The sequence below is a fragment of the Chaetomium globosum genome, genomic scaffold (genome assembly GCF_000143365.1).
Source record: "Chaetomium globosum CBS 148.51 scaffold_6 genomic scaffold, whole genome shotgun sequence".
In the NCBI taxonomy this organism is placed as follows: Eukaryota; Fungi; Ascomycota; class Sordariomycetes; order Sordariales; family Chaetomiaceae; genus Chaetomium; species Chaetomium globosum.
This window is the reverse complement of record NT_165981.1, coordinates 1,103,389-1,128,952: the sequence shown is the minus strand read 5'-3', so window position 1 is coordinate 1,128,952 and position 25,564 is coordinate 1,103,389. Positions and strand designations below refer to the sequence as shown.

At 56.1% G+C, this 25,564-nt stretch overlaps 9 protein-coding genes across 9 annotated transcripts in view; 3 read left to right on the top strand and 6 right to left on the bottom strand.

The window, feature by feature from the left end:
• Positions 1-95: 95 nt before the first annotated feature.
• Positions 96-5,027, bottom strand: CHGG_08708 (uncharacterized protein; the record flags this gene model as incomplete). Its single annotated transcript, XM_001226634.1, has 6 exons — positions 96-1,024; positions 1,112-1,535; positions 1,709-2,941; positions 3,369-4,428; positions 4,496-4,842; positions 4,947-5,027. The coding sequence occupies 6 exons, from the start codon at positions 5,025-5,027 to the stop codon at positions 96-98; spliced, it is 4,074 nt and encodes a 1,357-aa protein (XP_001226635.1).
• Positions 5,028-6,777: 1,750 nt separating this feature from the next.
• CHGG_08707 (pseudouridine synthase) lies at positions 6,778-8,205 on the top strand (the record flags this gene model as incomplete). Its single annotated transcript, XM_001226633.1, has 1 exon — positions 6,778-8,205. The coding sequence occupies one exon, from the start codon at positions 6,778-6,780 to the stop codon at positions 8,203-8,205; it is 1,428 nt and encodes a 475-aa protein (XP_001226634.1).
• A 266-nt stretch (positions 8,206-8,471) lies between these two features.
• CHGG_08706 (uncharacterized protein) lies at positions 8,472-9,338 on the bottom strand (the record flags this gene model as incomplete). Its single annotated transcript, XM_001226632.1, has 3 exons — positions 8,472-8,691; positions 8,824-8,946; positions 9,313-9,338. The coding sequence occupies 3 exons, from the start codon at positions 9,336-9,338 to the stop codon at positions 8,472-8,474; spliced, it is 369 nt and encodes a 122-aa protein (XP_001226633.1).
• Positions 9,339-10,411: 1,073 nt separating this feature from the next.
• On the bottom strand, positions 10,412-11,622 carry CHGG_08705 (uncharacterized protein; the record flags this gene model as incomplete). Its single annotated transcript, XM_001226631.1, has 4 exons — positions 10,412-10,512; positions 10,579-10,887; positions 10,968-11,225; positions 11,604-11,622. 4 exons carry the CDS (start codon positions 11,620-11,622, stop codon positions 10,412-10,414), a joined length of 687 nt encoding a protein of 228 aa, XP_001226632.1.
• Positions 11,623-13,205: 1,583 nt separating this feature from the next.
• CHGG_08704 (uncharacterized protein) lies at positions 13,206-13,733 on the top strand (the record flags this gene model as incomplete). The annotated part of the gene is made up of 1 exon (XM_001226630.1): positions 13,206-13,733. The coding sequence occupies one exon, from the start codon at positions 13,206-13,208 to the stop codon at positions 13,731-13,733; it is 528 nt and encodes a 175-aa protein (XP_001226631.1).
• A 974-nt stretch (positions 13,734-14,707) lies between these two features.
• CHGG_08703 (uncharacterized protein) lies at positions 14,708-15,076 on the bottom strand (the record flags this gene model as incomplete). The annotated part of the gene is made up of 1 exon (XM_001226629.1): positions 14,708-15,076. The coding sequence occupies one exon, from the start codon at positions 15,074-15,076 to the stop codon at positions 14,708-14,710; it is 369 nt and encodes a 122-aa protein (XP_001226630.1).
• A 354-nt stretch (positions 15,077-15,430) lies between these two features.
• On the bottom strand, positions 15,431-17,114 carry CHGG_08702 (uncharacterized protein; the record flags this gene model as incomplete). The annotated part of the gene is made up of 8 exons (XM_001226628.1): positions 15,431-15,593; positions 15,679-15,816; positions 15,897-15,921; positions 15,972-16,094; positions 16,210-16,297; positions 16,531-16,651; positions 16,710-16,818; positions 16,871-17,114. 8 exons carry the CDS (start codon positions 17,112-17,114, stop codon positions 15,431-15,433), a joined length of 1,011 nt encoding a protein of 336 aa, XP_001226629.1.
• A 1,411-nt stretch (positions 17,115-18,525) lies between these two features.
• CHGG_08701 (uncharacterized protein) lies at positions 18,526-19,347 on the top strand (the record flags this gene model as incomplete). Its single annotated transcript, XM_001226627.1, has 1 exon — positions 18,526-19,347. The coding sequence occupies one exon, from the start codon at positions 18,526-18,528 to the stop codon at positions 19,345-19,347; it is 822 nt and encodes a 273-aa protein (XP_001226628.1).
• A 484-nt stretch (positions 19,348-19,831) lies between these two features.
• The window catches only part of CHGG_08700 (uncharacterized protein), a gene marked incomplete at both ends in the record, with an annotated part of 7,070 nt that continues 1,337 nt past the window's right edge, over positions 19,832-25,564 (bottom strand). The window contains 2 exons of the mRNA XM_001226626.1: positions 19,832-21,980; positions 22,108-25,472. Of these exons, the coding sequence (XP_001226627.1) occupies positions 19,832-21,980; positions 22,108-25,472 (5,514 nt within the window). The remainder of the gene's footprint in view (positions 21,981-22,107; positions 25,473-25,564) is intronic.

Genomic DNA, 25,564 nt, shown 5'->3' with positions numbered 1-25,564 from the left:
GCTTGCTTGATTCCTGGGAAGTCGTAATTCTGCTTGACCTTCGCAATTGTCTTGCTGATTCCCATGTGCCCTCCGGGTCTTGACCCGTGGATCTTTTAAATGAGCTCCTTTTGGTCGCTGGGCCTGATGTAGGCCTTGTCGTGGTACCAGAGTCTCGTTCCTTCAAGTCGCAGTCCTGCGATCTTGGATTCTGGCTCTTCTCGCCATTTATCGCGTTCATCGTCCGCGATGATTCCTTGGAAATCTCGTTCCAATCGTCGTTCCCTGAAGACCGCACAGCATTCTACAAACGGTTGCAGAGGCCTGGCTTCGGGATCTTCCAACTGCTGCTGAAGCGCTGCGATCTCGTAGTCTTCAGTCGGTTGGGAAGCGTGCCGTGGCGATCCGTCTGTCTGCTGATGTAGCAATGGTGGTGAGGCTTCAGATGTGTTGTCGTGGTGATCCGCTCTCCTACTCAAGGCGTCCGCTCGTGCGTTTTCCGAGCCTTTCTTGTAGTGGATTGTGAAGTTGAACTCAGACAGGAACTCTGCCCATCGAGTTTGTCGTCCGTTCAGCACCTTCGTGGTGGTGAAGTACCGTAGGTTCTTGTGGTCCGTGTACACCTGAACTTCGTGTGTTGTGCCGCCGAGGTATGGCCTCCATTCCTGAATGATGCTTCGAGTGACTGCGAGCAGTTCTTTGTCGTGGATCGGGTACTTCTCGTTGAGTCTTGGTCCCTCGAGTTTCTTGGAGAAGAACGCAACTGGGTGCAGCTTGCCGTCCTTGTCTCTCTGGCCAAGTTGCCCTCCGATCGCGAAGTCCGAAGCGTCAGCTTCGACTTCAAAAGGTTTGCTTGGGTCAGGCAGCATGAGTACTGGATCAGCGGTAATCGCGTTGCGCATCCGCTGGAACGCTCGCTCGTGCTCCTGCTTCCACTGGAATGTGGTGCCTTTCTTCGTGAGCTCGTGTAGAGGCCTCGCGATGTCGCCAAAGTTTTTGATGAACATCCTGACAAAATTGGCGAATCCGATGAATCCTCTGACCTCTGTGGCGTTTGTCGGTGTTGGCCATGTTCTGACAGCTTCCAGTTTCTCGGGTTCAATCTTGACCCATCATGGGGAGATCTCGTAACCCAGAAACACTGTCTTCTTGACATGGAACTCGCTCTTGTCCTTGTTGACTGACAACTTGTGCTCGTGCAGTGCGTCCAGCACCTGCCGCACGTGTTCCTTGTGTTCTTCGAGTGTCTTGGAATAGATGAGAATGTCATCCAGGTAACAGACTGCGAATTTATCGAGGCAGTGTCGAATTGCGTGGTCGATGGCGGCTTGAAATGTTGCCGGTGCGTTGGTCAATCCGAATGGCATGACGAGGTACTCATAGTGCCCGTAGGGTGTTCGGAAAGCCGTCTTCCATTCGTCTCCTTCCTTGATGCGAATGTGGGCGTAGGCAGTTGGGAGGTCGAGGCGGGTGTAGTATTGTGCCCCTGACAGCTGATCTCGAAGCCTCGCGATCAGTGGCAGTGGGTATCGGTTCTTCACCCTCTCGTTGTTCAACTGTCGGTAGTCCACACACATCCTGAGCTTCCCATCCTTCTTTGGAACAGAATAGGACCTGAGGTAGCCTGCTGGAGATGTCCGATGGTCTGATGTGTCCCTATTCTCGAAGATTCTTTTTCGAGATAGCTCCCTCCAAACTCCGCATCTTGTTTCTCGTTGGATGTAGATACACCTTGAAAGAACTTCAAACTGGGGCTCCTTTCCTTTGAGTTTGATCTCGTGGTCCCAAGGTCCGTGATCTGGCAGCCCTGCAAGATGTTTTGCCGTGAACGCTGGGTGTCCCCTTGTAATTCGTCTGGGATCTTCCCTGTTGTCGCGTTCTTCGTCGTACCTTCATAGTACGCGAACTTGTTTCCTGACTCGATGAATGATGCCTCGGGTATCTTGATTTCTTGTGCTGGCAGCTCAATGCCTGCTGCTTCTTTCCGGTTGACCCATGCTTCGTGTTTGAGCTTCCCGTGCTCGTCCACTGAGACGACGGCGATGGTTCGTGCCTCCCGTGTCTGCTTCTGTTGTCGTGTGCCGCTTCTTCCGGATTCCAGAGTGCGTGTTTCTGCACTGGCTGTTTCCTGCGGTGGGCCCGTAGAGGGGGTTCGTTCTGACCCTCTGCTCATCCGTGGCTCCTGTTCTGCGCGTTCTTTCATCAAGTCTGTCGGATGCTCCCGCGGTTCTCGCGGTCGCAGATGGCCATCTCCCTTCCAACTGATGTCCGGGTCGTAGTCCTCGTGCCATGGGCGTCCGAGGATTATGTCCTTCTCTGGCCCCATGTCCACGATATCGAATACCACTTGGGTGGTCTTTCCTGCCACCTCCATGTCGAGTGGTTCTGTTTCTCGTCGTGCCCATTGTGTGTCGAATGGTCCCTTGACGATGTATTCTTTTCCTTTGATCCTCCATGGGATTCTGAATTGATTCACGAATGTGGGCGAGATAAGATTCATCTGCGCTCCTCCATCCACCAACGCGAGGGCCTCGAATTTCCCCCATCGCGCTGCGATCCAGAGCCTGTTGTCTGGCTTGGTGCTTCGTACAGCAGCTGCTTCATATTCGTCTGCTGGGAGGTCGTTGTAAGGCTTCCTTCTGCGCCAGTTCTTCCTGTGCTGCGCGGCCTGTTTCCGTTGATCTCGTGGAGTTAGAGTTCTTCGCGCCCCTCGAAGGGCCCTGAGCCGTTTCCCAAGCCCTCGTGATGTTTCAAGGCGTCCCTGTCCGCACCTTGGCTTGCGGCGTCGATCGTTTGGTGTTCTTGGAGCCACTGAACCTCCCTGGGGTTCAGCCATTCCCGATCTCCTCTGTCTCCCTTCTGGGAGTCTGCTTGTAGAGTTGGACCCTCCCTTCTGCATGCTTTTCCAGTTTTTCGTTTGCGTGGATGACGCAGTCTGCTTCAATGCAGTTCCCGGCACCTCCTGTTTCTCTGCATGCTCGCAGCCAGGCATTCTTGGGGCTGACCCTCATCCTGCCGTCGCGAGCCATGCCCGTGTTCCAGAGTAGTGCGGATGGTGCGTTCCCATGGTCGTATACCCAGGTGGTTGGTACCTGCTGGTCCTGCTGATTCTGATGTCTGACAGGCCAATGCCCATGGTGAAGGTTGTCCTGAAAATGGTAGTGACATTCGTGCGCTATGCACTGGAACAATGGGAGGTAGATGTGATCCGTCTTCCGCGGATCCAGCCTCTGATGGTCTCCCTCCATCATTTGAAACCTCCGGTGCACTCCCCTCAGTCCGGCCGTCTCCAGATCTGATGTGGTTTTCCCTGGGCTAAGGAATTGGTGTCGTGCCCAGTAGTGGTTCCATTCCGGGGCGGGGCGCTCCTTCCTTTGGGCCCGACGTACTGCCCAGGTGTATTCTTGCTCCGGGTAGTGAACCCCGTCCCCGCATTCCTCTGCGTGCTCCGTGGGCCTGTCCCACGGGGCGTGGTCGGTCCACGCCCGCTCCTGCGCTTCGCGCATGGCTTGGGTTTCCCTTCCGATCCCGTCGATGTGTCTACCGATGTCCTCGTGGGTGCTGGTGAGTTCTCGCACTCCTTCCTTAATTGAGTCGAGTTCCGTGCGCAGTCGCTCGTACTGGTCGTTTCGTGCTTGGAGCAATTGTTTGAGCTCCTCCTTTTCCCTGACCAGTTCCTCGATCCTTTGTCGTTGTTCTAGAATCCGTTGTTGCAGGAAGAAAAGGCTAGGCCTGACCTTCCCATCTCCTGTGTGTGTCGTCCATTCTCCGTCGGCCTGCTGGGTCAACGTGGTACTCCAGTCTTGCGCGGCCTGTTGAATGTGCCGCGGGGGCGCCACTTTCCCCTCGTCGTCCGAGGTGATGAGCGCGTACTCGTTTCCCAACTCGGAGTTGTCGGAGTCTGAGCCCGTCAATTCGTCTTCTCGTTTGAGGGCTTGCTCGATGTCGACTTCGAGGTCGTCCTGCGTGTAACTGGCAGCTGCAACCTCCTGAATCCGAACTTTCTTCCCGACCGTGGCCTGGTCGATGGTGACGGCTTCCTTCCCTGGAACTGGTCGCCACTCCTTCTTGCTGTGGCAGTTACGCTTGACGTGACCCTTCTTGTCGCAGTTGTAGCAAGTGATGCCCGATTTGTCCTTGGCACCACCCTTCCTTCCTGCCCATTGTGCCTGGGCAGCACCGATGTCCATGGGTCCCGAGTGAGTGCCGTGTGACGTACTCTGGGGCTGGCGTTTCTTCTTGTCGTTCGCCTTGGGATAGACTGCGTCCTTCTTGCCGGTGCGCTCCTGTCGTCTTTCATACTGACGGTTGTCGATGGCGATGGCGCGTGCCATGTAGGCGTCGAGTGTCAACGCATCGCGTTCTTCTTTGATCAACTCGTCCTTGACATCGTCCTTGAGTCCGTCGTAGAAACGCCTCTTCAAAGCGTCCCCATCGGACTCAGAACGCCTGTTGGCGGAATTCAGATGCGTGGATGGCCGCTGACTTTTGTTGCCGAAGCTTGGTGAGCTTGGACTCCGCCTGGGATCGCTTGTCGAAGATCCCGAAAACTTGCGTGATGGCGTCTTCGAAGTCGACAAACGCCTCGAAGATCTTGTTGGTCTCCTTCTTGCGTTCGTCCTCAATGAGTTCGAGGTAGTCCCGCTGAGTAAGCTCAGACCACTCAAGGGCTCTACCCTCCAGATAGGTTGCCGCGAAGAGCACTTTGTCGGCCTCTTCGTTGAATGGGTTGAACCTGAAGTAGGACCGGAGTTGCGTCAGGAAACCCTGGAGCTCTTCTCTCTTGGTGCCATCAAACTTGGGCGGCTTGGCGACCTTGAGATGGTCCTGGCCCCTCCTAGGCGACGCTTCCTTGGTCCTCAGCTGATGGACCTTGGCTGCTAGTCGTTAAATGCGGTTTCAACCTTGGCGGCATTATTCGCAGCATCGCCGAGTTGTTTGGAGATGCCCTCAATCAGGGCCTTGACCCCTTCGAGCTCTTGCTTGAGGTCGTTATTGTCGACCTCCTCGTCGTCGGAGTCAGGCGTGGGTCTGGCCGGGTTGGACATGGTGTCGTTTTACCTTCAATCCTGAACTGTAGCAGAGTTAAAGGGAGTTAGCAACGTGTGACGAACCTACTTCAGGACCCTGTCCTGTTAGGGTTCAGCTTCGGTTGAAGGTAATCTCTCAAGGGTGCTTAGGTTCGGTGCAGCCAAAGGGTGCACAACAAAGACTTGTCTCAACAGTAGGCTTCACGAGCTTGTAGCGAACTGTAGTTGTGATTGCTAACTGAAGAACTCCCAGAGCTCTCCAGAACGAGTGGCTATATACTTGTCTACTTCCATGGTGCTCAGTGTGCTCAGTTCCTCCAGATACTGATCACCCTGATCACCTAGACCGGTTCGTACATTCTGATTGGTGACTTAGTCGTGGTGCTCAGTGTGCTCAGTCTTCTTGGTGACTGAGCTCACTGATCACCCTCCCGTCCTCCGGATTGGTCCGTTGAATGACTGCCTCGGGGCGTCCCGCGCCCCCGAGGTTCCACCTGTTGGCATATTCGTGACACAAAACTACTCTCTCATAACTAATATTTCATTCCATCTTATACAGACGCTATACTTTAGGAGATATATATATTATACGGGTCGAGGAGCGAGGTTGCCTTGTAGATAGATACCTACCTCCATTTCACTATTTCAGATCCTCTTCCTCGTTCCAATGCTATTTCTTTTCATACTTTTCAGGTTCGAATTAACCACGTTGCAATGTTGTTGTCCATGCTGCATTTGCATGCGAATTCATGTGGCTAAACCCCCTACACCACTAAAAACCCTGCTGATCGCGTTATTGTTCGCTATTGAATCATGATTCTCACATCTTGCTCTGGCGGTTCTGCACCAAGATGCGCTCGAGCCCCTCGCGCATATTCGCATCCATGCCTTTTGGGTTCGGCCTTGCAGTTGCTCGATCAACAAAAACCTGCACAAATTCACCGACGGACTTGACAGCGTCCTCTCCCTTTTCGAACAGAGCAATTTCGTAAGTAACGCTCGAGTTCCCAATGCGATTGACCCGCAGAGCGAGTTCTGCACAGGCGGGAAATGAGATAGATGCAAAATAGTCGTTGTGAGAGTGAACGACCATGCCATATTGTGGAGAAGACGATGGATGGAGCCCGCAATGTTCCATCAGATAGGTGTTGATGACCGAGTCATAGAGGAAGTTGTAGATGGAGTTGTTCATGTGGCTGTACATGTCGTTGTCGGCCCTGGATTGGTCAGTCCTGTCAGGGGCGAGGGAGTCGCGGGACGTTGCTCACCACCGAGTCCGGTACTCCAGGATGTATGCGTAATCGGCCCTTGTCCGCCGCTTTAACTGATTGATGTCGGCCATGGCGGACCGTCAGGTGGGGCGTGTCGGCGAGTCGCAGGTTCGTGTTTGATGGGGAAAAGGTAGCGCTCAGGATTGATTCCCTCGGCCGAGAAAGACTGAGGAACATGACATCAAGGGACCGCTCTTTTGTAAGTAAATAAACGAACGGCGGCCCGGGGTCGGGTTGGCAAGCCGAGGCCCGGGGAACCGGGTCCCATCGGTCTTGGGGTTGGCAAGGCGGGGAATCCCTACCAGGAACCGCGCTGTTTTGGAAATACTGCCCTTACTGACCGCCCTTTTTTCGTTCCTGAAGAAGACAAAAGTTCAGTTTCAACAGCATCCCATCAACCGCGTTGACACGAGAGAAGCGGCATCACGGAAATACGAAATTCTACGACACTGGCGGTACCACGGCCATTACTAGGTCTTCTAGCATCCTGCAGGAAGATGGCGGCTTCTGTGACCCGCCTCGCCGGGTCGGGCGCGCCGCAGCAGACCCAAGATAATCCCGTTCCAGGTGGCTCCGCCTCTGGACCTGTTCTTCCTTCCCCAATACTATCGGAACCATGGCCGCGGCCCTATTATTTTGAGGACGGCTTGCGCCGCGTTTCGCCTTACTTCTATACGTACAACACCTGGTGCAAGGAACGATGGCGGGGTCGGCAGCTCATCGAAGTTTTTCAGAGCGAGTTCCGTGACCGACCTCTCGAGTACTATCGTGAAGCCATGGAGTCAGGCCTGGTTGCTGTGAATGGCAAGACGGTTGGCCCGCACCACATATTAAAGAACGGACACCTCATATCCCATACCACCCATCGTCATGAGCCCCCTGTCACTTCCGATCCTATCGGTATCATTCATGAGGATGATGACATGATCGTCATCAACAAACCGTCAGGCGTGCCTGTTCACCCGGCCGGGCGTTACAATTACAACTCTATTGTTGAGATCATGAAGGCAGAGAGAGGCCTTGATTTCACCCCACGACCCTGCAACAGACTTGACAGGTTGACGAGCGGTATCATGTTCATTGCGAAACACACCAAGGCTGCCGAACAACTCGGGGTGCAGATTTTCCAGAGGAGCGTTCGCAAAGAGTACGTCGCCCGCGTCATCGGCAAATTTCCCGACGGAGAGGTCGTGTGTGACCAGCCCATTCTTCAAATCTCCCCCAAGCTCGGGCTGAACAGGGTGCGAGCCAACGGCAAAGCTGCGAGGACTGTATTCAAGCGCCTGGCATACTATCCCCCAGCTTCCGGCCTAGCCGTGTCCCCTAATGACGGTGGGACGACGGGCCCGGCAGAGGAACCGGTTTCTGGGCGGTCAGAATCGGCACCTCGACCGACCGGCGGTCGCAAGGCCGATGAGGGATATTCCATCGTGCGATGCTTGCCCGTCACAGGCAGGACTCATCAGCTCAGGGTGCATCTCCAGTTCCTGGGGCACCCAATCCAAAACGATCCGATATATGCCAACCAAAAGGTCTGGGGCTTGGGCTTGGGTTGTAACGATGCTGAGGGGACGCTGAACACCGACGAGGACGTAGTCACCCGCTTGTCCCGCATGGGCAAGGATCAGGTAGCTGATGCGGTTGCGTACTACGACGAAATGGTCGACGACTATTACAAAAAGAAGGCCGAGAAAATGTCGGGCGAGGTTTGCACGGTCTGTAGCACTCCTCTTTACACCGATCCTGGAGATCAAGAACTCGCGCTGTGGCTCCACAGTCTCCGGTATGAGGATGCCGAAGGGGCCTGGAGTTATGTCAGCCCTCTGCCTAATTGGGCCTTGCCGCCAGAAGGAGCCAGCGGACCAACCCAGGTTGGCGGGATGGAGGATTTGGTCGGTGCAGCTGGGGACGCCATTGTTGAATAAAATCACAAGCCGTGGCATGAGGAGAAACAGCCCCGGCCTACCCGGCCGACGATGGGCAAATAAACGAATATCCAAAGACGAACGAAAGGAGGTGAACTGGTCGCCCCCCCACGATATACCCCCACTTCATGATACCTTATCACAACGTATGTTCAGATCTTCCCTGGCTCGTTTCTAAGTCGGGCAGCCGTCCTTGATCTTCGGCCTCCTCTTGCATGGGCTGTGACTTGATTGTTGACTTCCCGAGTTAGCTTCACCCGTTCGTTCTATCCACCCTGTCGATAAATGCTTCGCTTTCCTTTAGTACCAGAGCTGCAAAGGTAGTGGGTGGGCTCCCAACGCCACAAGTATCCCAGGGTTCCCCTCGTCGAACATGAAAGCAACCTGGTCTTTTCTGAGGTGGACTTTTTGCCCGGCGAAGTGTTTGGTTGGTGGGGGTAGCCGGGCAACTCGTCAACCGTTGTGTGGGTGCTCAACTTGAACGGCCTAGAAGGGCTGGATAGAGACAGATCACTGTCGGCAACTAGCCACACTGGCTCGCCGGTTGTCCGTCACGCCTATCAATGGTCACACTGGTCCAGATGGTCGGGGGGGCCCGGTGGGCAAGACGCCACTTACCACCGCTTCCTTTGGCGAATGCCGCACTCGAAACATGTCGTCATCGTTAGCGAGGAGAGTTGAGGTGGCCCCCACGGCGTCTCGGACACCTCCTGGCTCCAGGGTGTTCGGCTATGGCAATGTCTTCATCCAGTGTATGTATGTACATATTTCTGTCCTTTTGGAAACGGCGGCGTGGAAAAGCCACAGGCCAAGGCGGAGCTATGCATCTGGAACGCGGTCTCTTGCCATACCGTCGTGGCAAAAGCCGGCCTGCTCGGAAGAAGCGTACGGTACCCTCGCCAGAGGGTTTATTGCCCACGTATCTGTGCACCGCCATTGAATCCCCGAACGAGCAAGCAGTGAAGTTGAAACCGAACACGGTGCAACGCCCCGATGCGGTTTCTGTCCAAGGGTCCATCACGCGCACGGCGACGCAGCCGGCGATATGGATCTATTCGTACAACCAGGTTCTCTGGCTGCTTGGCGGAGCTCGGTGGAGCCACGTACCCAGTGTCTTCCCAGACCAAAGGCATGTCGTCACTGTTCCACTGCCCACTGCCTGTGATCGAGGCGCTCTGGGCCGGTGGAGGGCTGCTAGGCCGTTCAGCTTTCACATGTTACCTATCCGTCAAAAAACTTTTTTGCCTCCTTCTGCAAATTAGTAAACCGTGGTGGATTACTCTTGCCTGGAGATGATCTCCTATATAGCAAATACCCAAGCGGGCATATTTTGCAGAAGGGATAGAGATCGTGGTGTGTCTGTGCATACTCTTTTTCTCGGTGCTCCCCCATTCGTAGGCCACAACTGGCGGGGGGGTGGAAACCGAGCGAATTAGAGGTTCTCTTCGGCGTCAACAGAAAGCCTTCGCCAAACCCTCGACGGCTGGCTATGCACATGACAGCCACCAGGCTATCTCACAAAGATGGATGCTTGTGACCAGCTATGTACCATAAGAAGTTTTGGCCGATCTCCATGCATTTGGTAAGGCAAGATGCAAGTTTCCGGCTTCCTTCCTTTGGGTTCCTTTATATCCCGATTTTCCTCCCCTTCGGATTCGGCCCCCTTCGTTTCCCTGTCCAAGGTTTCGTCGGCATCTACACTTGGAGTTCGGCCTTTTTTTGTTTATGGGGTGGTGCCCACGTATATCCCAATCTAACCCACCATAACGCCCGGCTCCTACTCGCGGACTCTTTCCAGCGCTCCAACCCGCGAGTCTTGAGGCCCTTATCACATGCTCCCACCCCTCTGCCGTCATGTCCCTGCGGTGTGGTCGTAATGAACAGGTGGAAGCCTCTCCTGGTGCCCGGATGGACCGGACTTTGGATGTCACAGTTGCAGGACTGTGGTTACGGTTACAAGGGCCCTCCGAGCCATCTCTTCCCCGCGACAGAACAATTACGACACAGTCAGCCGGCTACAGTGTGTGGGCGTGCGTGCGCGCTGTGAACGTCCGATCGCCCCCGTTGCCGCACAAGTGAGCCTGGGCCATGTGATCGTCGTGGTCGTTTTGGCTGGGGAACAACTGCGTGCAATACTGGCAGTAGAACATTGTGAAGGTAGGGTGACTAATGGAAATGTGAGGGCGTGTTCGGGGGCCACATTTCTTTAGAAGTAGTTGCTGTTCGGGTAGCCCGGCCAGTGTCCTTCTTGGAGAAACGCCGAGGATGATTGGGCACCATGGTTGGTGTAACGGTCGGTCGAGGGCCCTAGCAAGAATCGTCAGCTGGCAACGAAAGTAATCACGTAGCGGGGCTAAACTTCGGCGGCCATACCTCCCTCCGGTTCTTCGTACTTTGTTTTGGCCGATCCGAGGCTAGGTGCAGACGTGTGGGCCGCCATAACATGCCCCTCTACCATCGGCACTCCCGCGTGTCCGCAGGTTGGCGTAAGATCCTCCCCGGGGGCCGACGGTCTCGGGCTCGATCCGGCCGACTTCACCGCGGCCGTAGTTGATATGGGCACCACGCTGTTCGGCCAATGGTCGTAAGAATTTCCGCCGCCGTAAGGAGATCCGTAGTCATCATGTGGTACATAGTATCCGCTCATATTGCCCCCAATAGCCTCATCTTCTACATCGATGCCTGGGTTGAAATGCGGATTAGCAAGAGGACCCAGCCTAGACTCAAAACGTGAACAGGTATGGAGGGGAGGAGGTGCATACCTGGCGACTGATATTGCTGCCCAGTGTGAATGTTAAGGGTTTTTCTCAGAAGGCGGACCTCCTTTTTCAGTCGGTTATTCTCACGCATGACTTCACGCACATCGGTGCCATCGTTCTGTTTTCTGAGGGTGTCCACCTCTATTTGAAGATTCTCGATCAGCTGCTTGTTGCGGCGCCGGATGTTTTGCTGGGCTATTCGGTCGTTCTCTCTTTTTCTCTTCCGTTGCTCTTCTGAAAGATTACTGACTCGTCTGGCACCTGCTCAACACAACGTCATCGAAGTCAGCAACGGCAAAACCTCAGGGGGATGGCCAGACGGCAGCCAAATCATCAATAACAATAACTTGCCCTTTCCTTTGACCCTGGGGGGTTTGGGTGGCTCTTTACGATCGGGCTCTGGTGTCATGTTCAATCTCACTGGTTGGAATTGTCTGAATCGTATGCGAGAACCGCGGGTGGGCTGTGTCATACATGCATGTGTAGTACGGGGCGGAAGGGGGGGATGAGGTCACAACACAAAGGCCGGGGCGCGATGTGTTAAAGCTGACTTGATAAACCCTCAACTTCCTATGCCGGAAGATTGCCCTCGACGGTGGAGCACGCAGATTCTTGAAGCAGGGCTCCCCTTCCACCTACCCATCAGCCCGGGACCCATCCTTGTCGGTTGGGTGGAACGCACTTAGTGTATTGCAAAGCTGGTGTTGGATGGTGGCAGGTCGAGTGATCACCATGTAGGCCCTGTTGATAAACCAGGCTATCCGCGAGTTCCTGCACAAGTACTTCGTGTCCCGCAAAGATGGTGTCGAGCAACGATGATCGTGGTGCGTAAGGTTGCAGTTTCAATCGCGGCGTCTCGTTTGCCCTGACCTCAACGTTCACTCAAGCTTTTCGGCTAGAATAGCGTTGTAACACCTCTACCCCGAGTGGCAGGGGGGGGGGGGGCATTCGGGCGGCATTCGGGCGGCAGTCCACACTCGCATGGGGTATTCGTACAGCCGTGTTACGGCGGCCGCCACCAGCTTGCCACCACCACTTGTAGGGTAACCGCACGGCTTTTTGTCGCGTCTCTGGCACAAGTCGAGTCGAAGTTCCTTGCGTCGACGGCCTTTTAGCTAATGCCATAAGAATGTAATAAATGAGGGATTGAGGATCTAACGGGCAACAAAAGCAGTTCTCGAACTTGGATTTCCATTCAAGTTATCAGGCCAAGCTACATGAATCAATTAGCTTTGGGGTTCCCAGAGTCGCGGTGCATGTATCCTATTTTACGAGCGAAGAAGCGGCGAAAGAAGCGAGGAGACCACAATCGAATCGGCGGATGCTGGGATATGAGAGATGGGACGAATGGAAGGTCGCGTGTTGCGCCTCCGAGAATTCCCTCACCGTCATGGATTAGTGTAGTGTGTTTTGACCTGGAGCCACAAAGTGCGTCATGGCGATGAAAATGACTCTTGCGACGATGACGAGGCCCACTAAGACCCCCATATCGTGAATAAGCCCCTCGCGGGGACCTCTTGTATGTGGCATGCACATAGTGTGTTGTGCTTCTGGAAAGTCTGGACGACTCTGGACAAGTTAAGGAAGTTTTTTCGAGTTCACCGACGGTGTTAGCTTGGGGGACATAGCCACTCGGCTGCTCTGCCAGATCCAGAGAGGGTGATTGGCCCCTGAGACGGACGCGGCTCACGTCACCGGCAAAGACGATCACGCTCTCTGCTTTTCTCGGCCGTCCACGGTCATCCGCTTCCTCCGCCGAGCAGCGGACGGTGAGCTCCGGACATCCGGCTGTTTAGCCGGGTGCATAAAGACAACCAAGCGGAAAATACTTTTTGATATTTCGTTGTGTCAGTACCTAATTATCAGGGGATTGAGATTGACAAGGGAGAGGAGTATTTCCACAACTTGCCTCTTGCGACCATAATGCTTCGAGGGTAGGTTTCCTGCAAAGTATGGATGCAAGCGCGATCTGTCTCTATATGTCCCCGGTCTTGCCTAAACTAGAGACCTAACCACCCCGCCCCACCCCCACTGGCGGTTTCGTGAATTGTTTAACTCCGGCATCTCGCTCAACATAGGATGCCCCGACCTGCCACCTTCTCGACATATTTTTACTCCCAGCTTTGTTGCTCGCGTCGTCTCAACCCTGCCCCTCTTCCCAGGCCGAGCATAGAAGTCCACCTCAGCCAAGACCACCTCAAACGTAAATGAACTCGGCCGTTGTTGATCTTTTCGCTTGCTATGGGGGGCTCCGATACACCCGGGACGCTGGAGAACGACAGGGGCGTCGATGTCGGTATGGCGCCGTCCCCTCCATCCCACCGCCTGGGGCAAGGCAACGGGCGCCCATCTCCTCACAGGGAATACGGGATGAGGGGCCCCAGCAACCGCGCAGCCGGGCCAGAAACTGTCTCTTGGAGGGATCTTCCTCGCAAAGACCAACTTTGTGTCATCACCCTGGCGAGACTAAGCGAACCGCTCGTTCAGACCTCCATCCAGTCTTACATGTTTTACCAGCTCAAATGGTTCGGCCCGACCCTCTCTGACGCGGTAATATCGGGCCAAGCTGGCATCTTGCAGTATGTCGTCCCTTCTGGCTCCGTTTGCCGCCCAGGGGTAGCTCCTGACCGTCTCCGCCTCGCCCGTAGCGCAAGTTTCACGGCTGCACAGTTCTTGACTGCCATGCTCTGGGGTCGGATTGCCGATTCCGGCCGGGTTGGCCGCAAAACCGTGTTAATGATTGGCCTCGCGGGAACATGTGGGTGCTGAAGTAATCACATGCTCGTGTTACTCGCTGACGTTGCCCCCCTTCCTGGAGTGCTGTCCTGTGTTGGTTTCGCCTTCTCGACCTCGTTTGAACAGGCCTTGTTCTTTCGGTCTATTGGGGGTATTACGAATGGCAACGTGGGGGTACTTAGGACCATGTAAGGCCAAATCCTATTTCGTTTTACTTTGAGCGGTGCGGCCTGTTAACAGCCCCCGGTGTGATAGGATCAGCGAAACTGTCAAGGAGAAGAAGTAAGTCGATGGCCCTGCCCCTATGGGACGGACTGATGCTCACTAACGTCGGTGACTGTTTAGGTACCAGTCCAGAGCCTTCTTGTTGTTGCCCATGACATTCAATGTCGGTGTTATCATTGGGCCCGTATTAGGGGGCATACTTTCCGACCCGGCCGGGAGCTACCCGTATCTATTTGGTCATGTCGACTTTTTTAGACGTTTCCCTTACGCCACGCCAAATTTGGTTGCGGCCCTTTTTCTTCTCTGTGGGCTCCTTGCCGTATGGTTGTGGCTGGAGGAGGTGAGCTCCACCCACGACTGCGTGTTTCCAGCATGGCCAACTCGCTAATTCTGGCTAGACATTAGACTCGAGGGTGAATAATCGGGATAGGGGGCTGGAACTGGGGCAAAAGCTGCGTAAGTGGCTCTTTAAGGGGCGCTCGGGAGCAGCCTATACACCTCTGGCAAACCAAGAGGTGGTTCTCGACCTCGACGATTCAGGTGTGACAGGCATGGCACACCCGCGGCAGTCCTCCACTTTTGAAGCCCTCCAGAGGCCGAAACGGCCCGGGCGTAGGTATACGCAGAGACTCGCCTTCCGACGCATTTTCACGCCCAATGTCATCTGGACATTGATCGCAAACTTTCTGATAACATTCCAACTCGGCACCTTCAACTCCCTTTGGTTCGTATTCCTCTCCACGCCTGTCTACGACCCACAGAGCGACTCATCGGTGCGCCAATTACCCTTCATCTTCACCGGGGGACTCGGCCTCCGCCCTCCGCAGGTGGGACTGGCAATGGCTATCCTCGGCGTGATTGGACTCTGCCTCCAAGTCGGCGTTTACCCCTGGCTCTCGACGCGTCTCGGCACGGTTGGCAGCTGGCGTCTCTTCCTGCTGTTTCCGCCCTTGACGTATTTCTTGGTACCTTATTTGAGTGTTGTCCCGTCGGCTAGTCCGCCGCCGCATCCCAAAGACGGTGTGACGGTTTGGGCCGCCATAATCGGCGTTCTCCTTCTCCAGGTCCTCGGTCGGACCTTTACGCTTCCCGCACAAACCATCCTCGTGAACAACTGCACTCCCCATCCCAGCGTTTTGGGTAGTGTACATGGCATTGGGCAGAGCGTGAGCAGCTTTGCGAGGTCGGTTGGGCCCATTATGGGCGGTTTCTTATACGGGCTAGGCTTGGCTAAAGGAGTTGTTGGTGCTGTCTTTTGGTGCCTTTCCGGAGTTGCGGTCTGCAACATCATAGTGAGCTGGTTTGTGCGTGAGGGGAATGGACACGAAATCTGGTTAGAGGGCGACAAGGAGGAAGAGGAAGGGTACTGATATCGTGCATACGGGTTTTGCGGTGTGTCGGGAGTAATGGGCTAAACAACGGTCCGACCACTTACGGCAATGGCACTGATATATTGAAAACATGGTGTTTGACAACATATGGCAACTGGCCGTAACACACAATACTTAATGTTGCAACCGCAAACAAGCAGTCACTTCTTTGTCAATCTCAGTAGTGCTATGGCCGAACTCTGGGTTGTCCTTCAGAGTACCTAACCTCCAGGCGCTGATGCCTGGGTCCGGGCTTAGCCAAACCATCCGCCAGACCTCCAGCAGGCGGTAGCGCTTGCTGTATTTGTGATGGTGGTAACATGCGTTTGACTGGAGGATTTGTGAGCAGGTATCGACGATCAGGGCACTCGGAGAGAACCTACCCGACCCACACGGTGCCAGAGAGGTGGCTTGTGAGGTATACGACATCTGTCCGTGTCACTGGCGTAGGGTTTCCTCTGTTGATAGTGATTGTCACATCGGGATTTCCCCCAGTGCACACGGTCGAAGGAGCCGGAGTGCTGTTTGTCAATAGTTAGAGCCGTGGTACGGGGCGGCAGAGGAGGGAAAGCGATGAGAAGGGCAAATCGGCAGCTCTTACATGGTGGCAGTGGTTGTTCTCAGGACTATGGTTCCGTCAGCTGGTAGGCACGCAACTAGTGTCCGCGGTACTTACCAAGCTCGGTTGTTGTCCTACCCGGAACCGTGGTCACGACCGTTCTGGTAACTGTGTAGGTGGTCTGCGTGTACGTCACCGTGACTACAGCTACGGCGGCTGGGTCGGCCACATCTAGTTTGTCTGCGGTGATGGGGTCAGCACTGGACTGGAACTGTCAGGGCAGGAGGGGGAACCGACTTGATGGATAGTGGCAGCTAGCCGTTTCCGAAGCCGTGGTCGTCCAATAGCTCGTTACTTGGTCGTCTGTCACTGTTCTGATTGCTGTCGACGTAACTACAGCTGTTGGGCCTTGTTGGAGACCTGTGACTGTTCGTGTTGCCCCGCTGCACCGGGTAGTCACAGTTCGGGGAACTATGATGAGAGTCTCAGTCAATACAAGGGTTGTCAAGACAGCTGCAAGGTTATTAGCTTCCAAGGCGCCCACGAACTTTGGGTAGACAGGTCAAATACTCTGGGCCTTTGCGGTGGTCGTGTATCTTATGGTAACCGTTGGTGTAACCTGTTGGGTGGTTAACTGGGCGGCCAGCAGTACCCAGGAAAAGGTGACATCACTTACCGTGACCCGCGTAGTCTGCGGCACGCCGACAGTAAGGGTTATGGTACGCTGACTGGATATCTGGTCGCCGGCGAGGATGATTCTCCAGCGTCCCGATGACATGGCAGAATAGGGGATGCCGCTTAACGAAAATGATAAGCAGAAAGCTGAGACAGATGCACACCGGGAGATGTCCTCACCAAGTTGATTTTACTTGGGTGCCGGCAGGCTGAGTTTTGATGTCAGAGCAGGCATACACATTGTCGTCCGGGCTAACTAAGACCGGGCTGATGGTTTCCTGGGAGCATCCTGTGTGGAAATCAGCGCCGCGTTTCTAGCTTGATCCGCTCCGTGGACTTACCCTGAAAGACGGAGATGAAACTGAAGTACTCGTTGGATTCACTGTCAATGTCATAGCTACCGACCATTAGAAAAATCGACGCCATAACTAGTGCATGCGGCGCTAGCACGCAGACCCAGGAGTGCAAGCGCACACCAGTATCCGAGTCTTGACATATACATTGTCGCTTTTGGGAGATATGTGGATTTCTCAAGTCCCAAGCATAGCATGACGGGTGCGCCCATTGGCTCTTATGTAGACCCATGCTGGGGCACCGTCAACCCGGTGATCGGGCGAAAAGTATAGTATCTCTTTAAAGAGATATTAACTGGAGCGTCTAGACACCCGACTCAAGCCGATACTGGATGCGCCCGCCATATACAAGGGCCCAGACAGGCTTCACCGGCAATGTTATCGGATGTTGATGGGGGAAGTACGGAGGGCCTGCATGTGCCAGTGGTGCAGAGATAATAACCGGAACGGGCCAAGGAGCAAGCGGCACGACAAGGTTGGGTCAGTCTATATAAACCGGCCATCCCGCATCGTCGGTTATTAAGTAGTGGGAGAGCTCTGCAGCTACTTTGGAGGGGTCCTCTGAGACTGGATTCCGCCGTGGACCGGCGGTGGTGGGAGTTCGGGATACTTGACCTTTCTTGGGGTATTCGTCGCTCGGGTGTGTGCTGTGAAGAGGCGAGGGTAAACAACTTGAAGCACCGAGAGTATGGCGTTGGAATTGACTCTTGAATTGGCACCCACAAAGTAAACAGACAGGCTGCATCGTGGTGAGTGAGCCTTAGCAGGGGCGGGGTACGGGTGCTGGTGGGCAGCGTCCTGTGTCGCTGGGTGAATCCAAAAATAGGGCAGGCGGTCCGGAAGGTTCCAAAACTGCGGGATCGCGGGAAACCGGGTATTGTCAATCACGAACGAGGCGGTGGACGGGCTTGTGCACCCATGGCTCTCATGTCAATTTGTATACTGCCGGCCCAGTGTGCGGTTCGTTTGGTTTGGGCGACTGGTTTTTGACGTTCCTTGTTTTATTGCTGCGAAAGTACAGATGGAAATTTCGTCTGATAACCTAACTTGTTCCATCCCTTATACAAAAAGAAATGGCTGTCCACCGTTGTACAGAAGCAACTCAGGTAGGGGAGTTATACGATGGAGAAGGAACGAGATACTCCTGGGTCCTACCACTATAGGCGCCTACTCGAGGTTATAAAACTCTTTACAAGTAACTTATGGCCTCTCTAAGTCTTCTATTTATACTGAATGTACTAAAGCTGGCGACGATAATGGTGGCGACTGGCGCATCCTGTTCGAGATAACCACCCACCTCTGGGTTAAGGACAGGCATATAGCGCGGCTTACCCTCTGCGAAAGTTTACCTAAAGCTGGTGACTCATAATACATATGATAATACTGAACTTGGGTTCCATGAAATCATAATATTGCCTGGCTTGATTGAGCCTTTCCATGATAAATTCTCTCTCAGTGATGACAGGTCGAGTATGAAGATACCTAAGGTACTGGTATTCTTATCCTGAGGGACCCCCACCGCGAACAACCCCCCCACTCCCCACCGCTCACCCATTTTCCTAGGTAATCTATCCTTCCCCAAAGTCGTTCCTTGTCCTCCATTGACGCTCCCCCGCCGATTTAGACTACCACCCAAAAACAAAATGAACGATTTAGCCCGAAGCACCATAATCGAGGCGGTTCCCCTCACACCCGAAGCCTTTGCTCCCTTCGGGGATGTGATTGAGAACCCGCGGCCCGACGTCCACCCTTCATCCGCCGATAAGCGACCACACCTCCCGTTCGATGCTATCGTCGCCAACCAAGGCTCGGCCATCAAATACCAGCATCTCTCACGGCAAATAAACCTCTACGACCAAGCTCCAAGCGGCCAACCGGGATCCGCCGTAATGAACATGTTCGTGTGCGCCGCCCGCGCCCGCATCCCGGACCCACCCCAACTTCCAGCCCCGGCCCCGTCTCCGGCCCGAAACCCAACCACAGCGGAGCACCAAGACTCGCCTCATCCCCAACCATCCACATTCCCCATCACCGTCCTCGAACGCCACCCCTACACCACCCAGACCTTCATCCCCCTCGCCGCCAATCCCACAACACAGTATCTCGTCATCGTCGCCCCCACCCTCCCTCCACCTCTCAACGGCCCCCCAAAGAAGGGAAGAGGAGGAGGAGACCCTACCCGTACCCACCAGCCTTCCGCCCTCCACAGACTACCCACGCCCGCTGCCGGGGGGCGGCCTGCCCGACCTGCGCCGCGTCCGCGCCTTTGTGGCGAGTGCCGCCCAGGCGGTCACCTACGGCGCGGGGACCTGGCATGCGCCTATGGTTGCGCTGGGCGAGAAGGGGACGGCGGTGGACTTTGTCGTGGTGCAGTTTGCGAATGGGGTGGCGGTGGAGGATTGTCAGGAGGTGGGTTTGAAGGGGGGGATGTTGGCAGGGCGTGGGGGGGCAGGGCAGGCGGGTGATGGGGGGCTGGTGGTTGCGTTGAGGCCCGTGGGGTGGGGGGGTGGTGAAGGAGGGAGGGAGGGGAAGGCGAAGTTATGAGGTTGTTCGAGCTGGATAGACTACGGTCATCTAGACTTATATAACGCCGAGTGGTTTGTCTTAGGGGATCTTACACATTGGGCACACTGCATATAGTCGCCGTCTACCGTTGATAGGCAGATTAGCCTGCCAAATCACGGAGGGAGTAGAGAGTTGCCATAGATAATAGATTCGTTTGGTGCTTCTAAATATGGCTCAGCGACCACCCCTATTAGTGAAGCGAAAACATCCGGGGGGCACTGCTCATCATCTGGGCCTGGTCCTCCAGCGCCCCTTTCTCTTCCCTGTCCTGCACAGGCTCGCATCTCCATGGTGCCGAGCCTTCCGTACTCATACATGTGGCCAGCCTGACCCGACCCCATCGGACCTCCTATCCACGCCTAGAAACCCGCCCTCCTCACCTCATCACTCTTCCTCGTCGCCTAACCACCATGGGCGGGCGAAGTCCGCAAAGAACGCCCCCACCGCCGGGCTCTCCTTGCCGTACTTGCGCAGCATCTCCTCCTCGATCGTGCCGCTGGTCATGAAGTGGTACACCTGTACCTCCTTGTCCTGCGGGGTGCGGATGCACCGGCCCCTGGCCTGCCGGACCGTCCTCGCCTGGTGCTCCTGGTCGTGGTGCACGTAGGGGTTGGTGAAGACGACGTGGTTGGCGATGGTCAGATTGCTCCCAGCACTCGTCTCGCTGTCCATGTCGAGGAGCAGGACCCGACCGGCCTTGCCAAGCTTGAATTTCTCAAGCATGGCCGAGATGTCGTCGTCCCCCACCGCCGCGAGGTTGAGGAATTGGATGCCGGCGGCCGTGAAAGCCGCCGCAAGCGCGTCGATCACTAGGCGGTACTGTGCGAAGACGACGACGAAATCCTCGGCGGGGATTTGATTGGCGATGAGCTCGGCGACGCGGTCGGCTTTCGCGAGGGGCTCGCCCTGTGGGGGTGGCGGGACCTCGGAACATCGGAGAACTGGGCGCTTATAGATGAAAGCCCAGCAGTCCAGCACCGGACAGTAAGACTTTGCAGCGGATTTGCATCCGCTGCACAGAAAATGACCACACCCAACCACCAGGAATGACGTCGACGCCGACGTAAGAGGCACCGAGCAACCACCACAGAGCTTGGCCCGCACAACGGCATCGGCATCCTGAGCATTGGCCAGCGAGGTATACTCGGGGAGGAATCTGGCCTCGAGCCTCGTCGCCCTCAGGTCTTCGACCGTCTTGGCGAGATGCACCATGGTCCGCTTCAGCTCCTCGTTGGCCGCCGCCACCTGGGCCTCCTTCGTCGCGCCGCACGCCGTCGCCTCGGAGAACGGCCGGAACTTGTCGGGCGGCGCCCGGCCGTCGCGGTAGAGATCGGGGATCCCGAGCCCGTTCTGGTGCCGCCAGAGCTTCTCCTTGAGATTGTCGACCGTGTGCGCCGACGTGTACTTGACGTTGTGGCTAGTGAGGATCTCTTGGAGAGAGAGCCTCACTGCCTTGGACCCGTGGTCGGGGAGCTGGAAGGTTCGCTTGGCCTCCTCCCACCTGGGAGGCTTCGGCTTGGCGCGGATGCATACTCGGATGAACTCTTGGAGTTCACCCTTGCCCAGGCCGGCGAGGGCGGCCATGTCGCTCTCTGCCAGAGCCGCAATGTCCCCCGGGATGGTTCGGCGGTGGGACTCCGCGGCGAATGTTTTCTCGAGCAGCGGCACGTCTCGAGCTTCGCCAGTGAAAGGGGGTGCATCCGGCATGACTTTGTACTTAAGCCAGCAAATGTCTTTAGCGAGCAGGAGGAGTTGCCGCTCGCTTAACCCTTTCACGTCCCGTTCCTCCAGCTCGAAGAAATCAACCCAGGTGTGTAACGCTTTCTCGACGTCGTACTTTTTGAGCCAGTCTCCAAAGAAGTGCTTGTCGACTAGCGCACGGGTAGAGTTGATGTTTGGCTGGGCGTCGGCCGCGGTGGTGGTCTCTGGCTCTGTGATCGGTAGCCCTGCGATGACAGCAGCCTCCAGCTGGTACATCTCGATACCGCCAAAGTCCCCGAAGTCCCCCGTATCTAGCGCCTTGCTCATGGCGCCGCATATGGCTTCTACTCGGTTCAGAGTACTATCGACGGGTGTCTCCTTGGACTGAATGATCTGCCTGGTGTAGAGAGGGAGGATCCAGCGCCAGAGCCACATCATCTTGTCCCAGAGCTGCTTCATCTGCTCGCTGAGTTTCTCGCTGCGGTCCGCAAAGTCGTTGGGTCGGGTCAGGGCCTCGCGCTGACCGAGGCCACAGGCGAGCACGCCCAGGAGCATCTTAGCCGCGGCCGATCCATCCATGCCGACCAAGTCTGACCCTCTCAGGGCCACCACGTCGCGAGCGTGTACGGGGAGGGCGGGGTAGTCGGAACCGGCGTCGAGGACCTCCTGGTTGACCACGTGATATCGGACCGAGTCCGACGTCGTCATCTCCACGGGCAGGACGTGCTCCCTGAAGCGGATGTTGATCTCGGGGTCCATGGGGTTGCCGCGCAAGTGGGAACCCAGGAACAGCGCCGCGCGGTCGTGGCGGTGGTGGGCGAGGCGCGGCCGACTTCGGGACGGAGGAGTAGACGTGGAACTGTTCGCTCTTGGACATCGGTTCCAGTCTCACTCCTCGCGTCACCGCCGGCAGGCCGGGCAGCATCCGCGGCTCGGGCCGGGCGACGTGGATGCCCAACGCCGCGGCCATCTGGCAGACCTCCTCGAGCCCGAAGAGCTTGGGGGTCGCAGAAATTGGCCACTTGGCGTTGGCCACGGCGTTGGCAACGAAGAGGCCAATGGGCCCGGCTTCGTAACAAGAGCATTCGTCCCAGACGATACGGGCGAAGCTGAAGTTATGAAGCCAGGATATATCCCATGACCTCTTCGCTGCGTCCCGGCCCTCCTTGCCCTTGCTGGCCCCGCGCTGCTTTTTCTTTTGGCCGGCGTCGTCCTCGCTCTCGCCGGCATCGGCGAAACCCGCGGCTCCCCCGGTCCCCTTCCCGCCCTTCTTGTACCACCGGCGGTTGATCTCCGACACTTGCTTCTTGACCACGGCGGCGATGTCGGCCTCCTGCTCCTTGATCAATGCGGGCAAGATCTCGTCGTTGGTCCTCTCCGTGAGCTCGTCGTGGGAGCTCCCGGCGGCCCGGCCAGCGAGGTAGTGGGCGGTGAGGATTCTGTGGTTCCTCAGCGCCCCGCGGTACCAGGCTTCCAGAGTCCGCCCGGAGAGGCCATCCCCGCTTCTTCCGGCGACCCCCTGTAGGTCCGACAGAAATGCTTTAGACGTGAACACCGCGCTGCTCATGATGATGATTTCCGCCTGTTCAAGCCGCTCTCGTGAGTACCGCCCGTAGAAGGCCCTTTGATTATCGATCAGGAGGAGTTTGGGCTCGTCCAAACCGAGGAACTTCTTGGCCTCGTTCATCCACTGGCTTGTGATGTGCTTAGGGACAACCACAAGAGTTGCCGGCAGGTGGCAGAAGAAGGACGCGGTTGGGTAATCCAGGGGTCGCAACTCGAAGACACCGGATAGATCCTCTGCCCATGCGGCGTCGACTTTCTCCCTGCGCTCATCGATGGACTGCTTCTTGTCGAAATCTCGCATGTGGTCGATGAGAGCAAGAGTGACCACGGTCTTCCCATAGCCAATCTCATGAGCGATAACACCACCACGGGAACTGAAGGGGAAGCGGCTGGCCCATTCGGCCTTGCCTAGCACGCGCAGGTTGAGCGGTGAAACGATCTCTTCCTCGACTTCGGACTTAACAAAATCAAGGGGGGCTCGCTCGCGTCTCAACATCCAGTCGACAGCTTCTTTCTGGCTCGGCCTGAGATGGTGGCCTTGTTTCGTCATAAGCGGGGGGCCGCCGTTGGGTAGTTCGTATTCGCTCGTGGTGTCGATGCCATCTGTGTTGTCTTCGCTGCAGGGCCGGACGAAGGTGGTGAAGGGCGCAAAGCCGGTCATTGAGGCAGACGCATAGTCGAGCTCCACCGTGAATGATGTCACCGCATCCGAGTTGACGGCGTTCCGACCGCGTGCTATGCTGCGATGAGCCTGGAAAAGGTATGCGAGGGCTCTCGACGCGAGGGTCTTTGGCTGGAATAGGAGCCTCATATTCATGGTGACCTCTCCTCCCCCGCCTTGAAGGAATCGTGCAGCAACTGCCACTGCCCTGGGGAGGTCCTGGTATTTTCTCTCGAACAGGGCGGCTTCGTCTGGGTCTTCGATGATGGTCTTGGATTGCTTATTCTTCTGCTCCTGTTCTGTGTGGACTGTTATCTCCGGCGGAGTCATGGAACAGTCCGGGCAAGGGGCAATCATAACCCATTTCCTTTCGAGATGCGGGAACAAGGAGAGGGTCTCCGGTGCCGTGGACCGGCAGAGCAGGTTGGAGAGGAAAGCGAACGTTCTCAAGAAGGGCTCGCGCCTTGTGGCGGGGATAATGGTGAACTCGTTGTCGGTCTGATGCGAATCAATCTTGAATAGGTGCGTTTCTGTTCCTGGAAACTCGTTGAAGGCCGCGGTAATTGCCGCAAGGGCGGGCATATGGATGATGGGAGCTTGCCCGTCGGTATGGCAAGACGCCTGCTGGATGGCTTGGGCAAAGCCCCAATGGATGTGGCCAAGGTCTTGCGAGGGACTTGAGCTGGTGAAATCCAAGTTATCAATACAGCCGGACGGGCGCGACCAATATCCAGGCCAGAACACACTCATTGACTTGTCGATGCCGTAATCAAGCCCCCAGGTAAGTGTAGGCTGGGCATGGAGCAGGATCTCCTGATATTCATGGGGCTCCATCCTTCTCGTAGTCTCCGTCCACACGAAATGGTCCTCATCGGGGTCGCGAAGCAACCCGGAATCCCACATCATGAAGACGACATTGTCAGGGGACGAGGATTGGTTGATGTGTAGACGATTTCCCGCCGTCCCGCAGTTGGGGTGATGGATGTAGGTGCCGTACACCTTTGCCTGTACCAACGCCTTCCATTCCTGTAGCGATGGGGTGGGCACCCCGTCATATTGAGGCGCGAAGGACAAGTCGCTGGGAACGAGGTTGTTGTTTTCGGCGTTGCTGAAACTGAGCCTCAAGTCGATGCGGCCCTGAGCCCAAACTGACCACTGTGGGAGGCAGATATCGCCAGATTTAGCAAGCTGTCCTCGTGCTATGGGCTGGTCAAGGTCGGACACCCTGAAGAGATCGGCGCGCCGGGGGTGCCAGGGCGCGATGTAGATGTACCAATGGCAAGGACCCTCGGGGGCGAGGATAAGATGGGCGGTGCTGTTACTGGCTTTGTAGCACACGGTTACCACCTCGGTAACCTTGATTGCATCAAAGTAGTAGACGTGATTCCCCTCTTCGTCCAGAATGTCTTGAACAACTGAGCGATACAACGGCTCTTTGACGGAGCTCAGGGCGTAGTTGACAATGAAAGCTGGGACAGGCAGCTTGAGAGCGTTGGGTAACATTTCGTTGAGTTGGACCTTGCCCTCTTCGGGAGTGAACTCCAAACTAGTGGCCGTCTTGGGTCCGAATCGATGGCTTGGGTTTCCGCGACAAGCAGAGCAGGCCGTGGCGCCGCAGTCGCGGCAGACAAAGATGTCGCCCGGCCGAGTTTGGCAGTAGCACCGGCGCACCATCGCCTCCACCTTGGCGAGGAGCGGCGCAAGGCGTGTGGTGGTAGTTCTCACCGCACCGGGTTCCAAGATTTCATCCCGAGGGATCTCTAGGCGCAGTTCGCGATTCGATGACGCCGGACGGGTTTGTTGAAGTAGCACTGTCAGGGTGGCGACGACTTCAAGAAGGGTCAGGGTGACGGCACCGACCACGGGAACCGTCATGGCATTTCCTGCAAGGTCTCGTAACTCAGCCTCGGTCTCGGTCGAGAGAACCAACTCGCCGATGGGGAGGCCTTGTAGCGCGAGCGTCTCTGTCCCGGTGATAGGACGCATCAGATGGGTCACTACAGGCATCCCGCTGGGTGTGATGCATCCGATGATGCCTAGGTGGTGCCTTACACGACCCCTGACGTCTGGGTCGTATATCTCGGTGCGGTCCACGTTCTGGCTTACATCAATCATGATGGTCTTGTAGCCCAGGTCGATGAATACCCAGTTTGCCATGGCAGACGAAATGTCCATCAAGTCGATGAGAA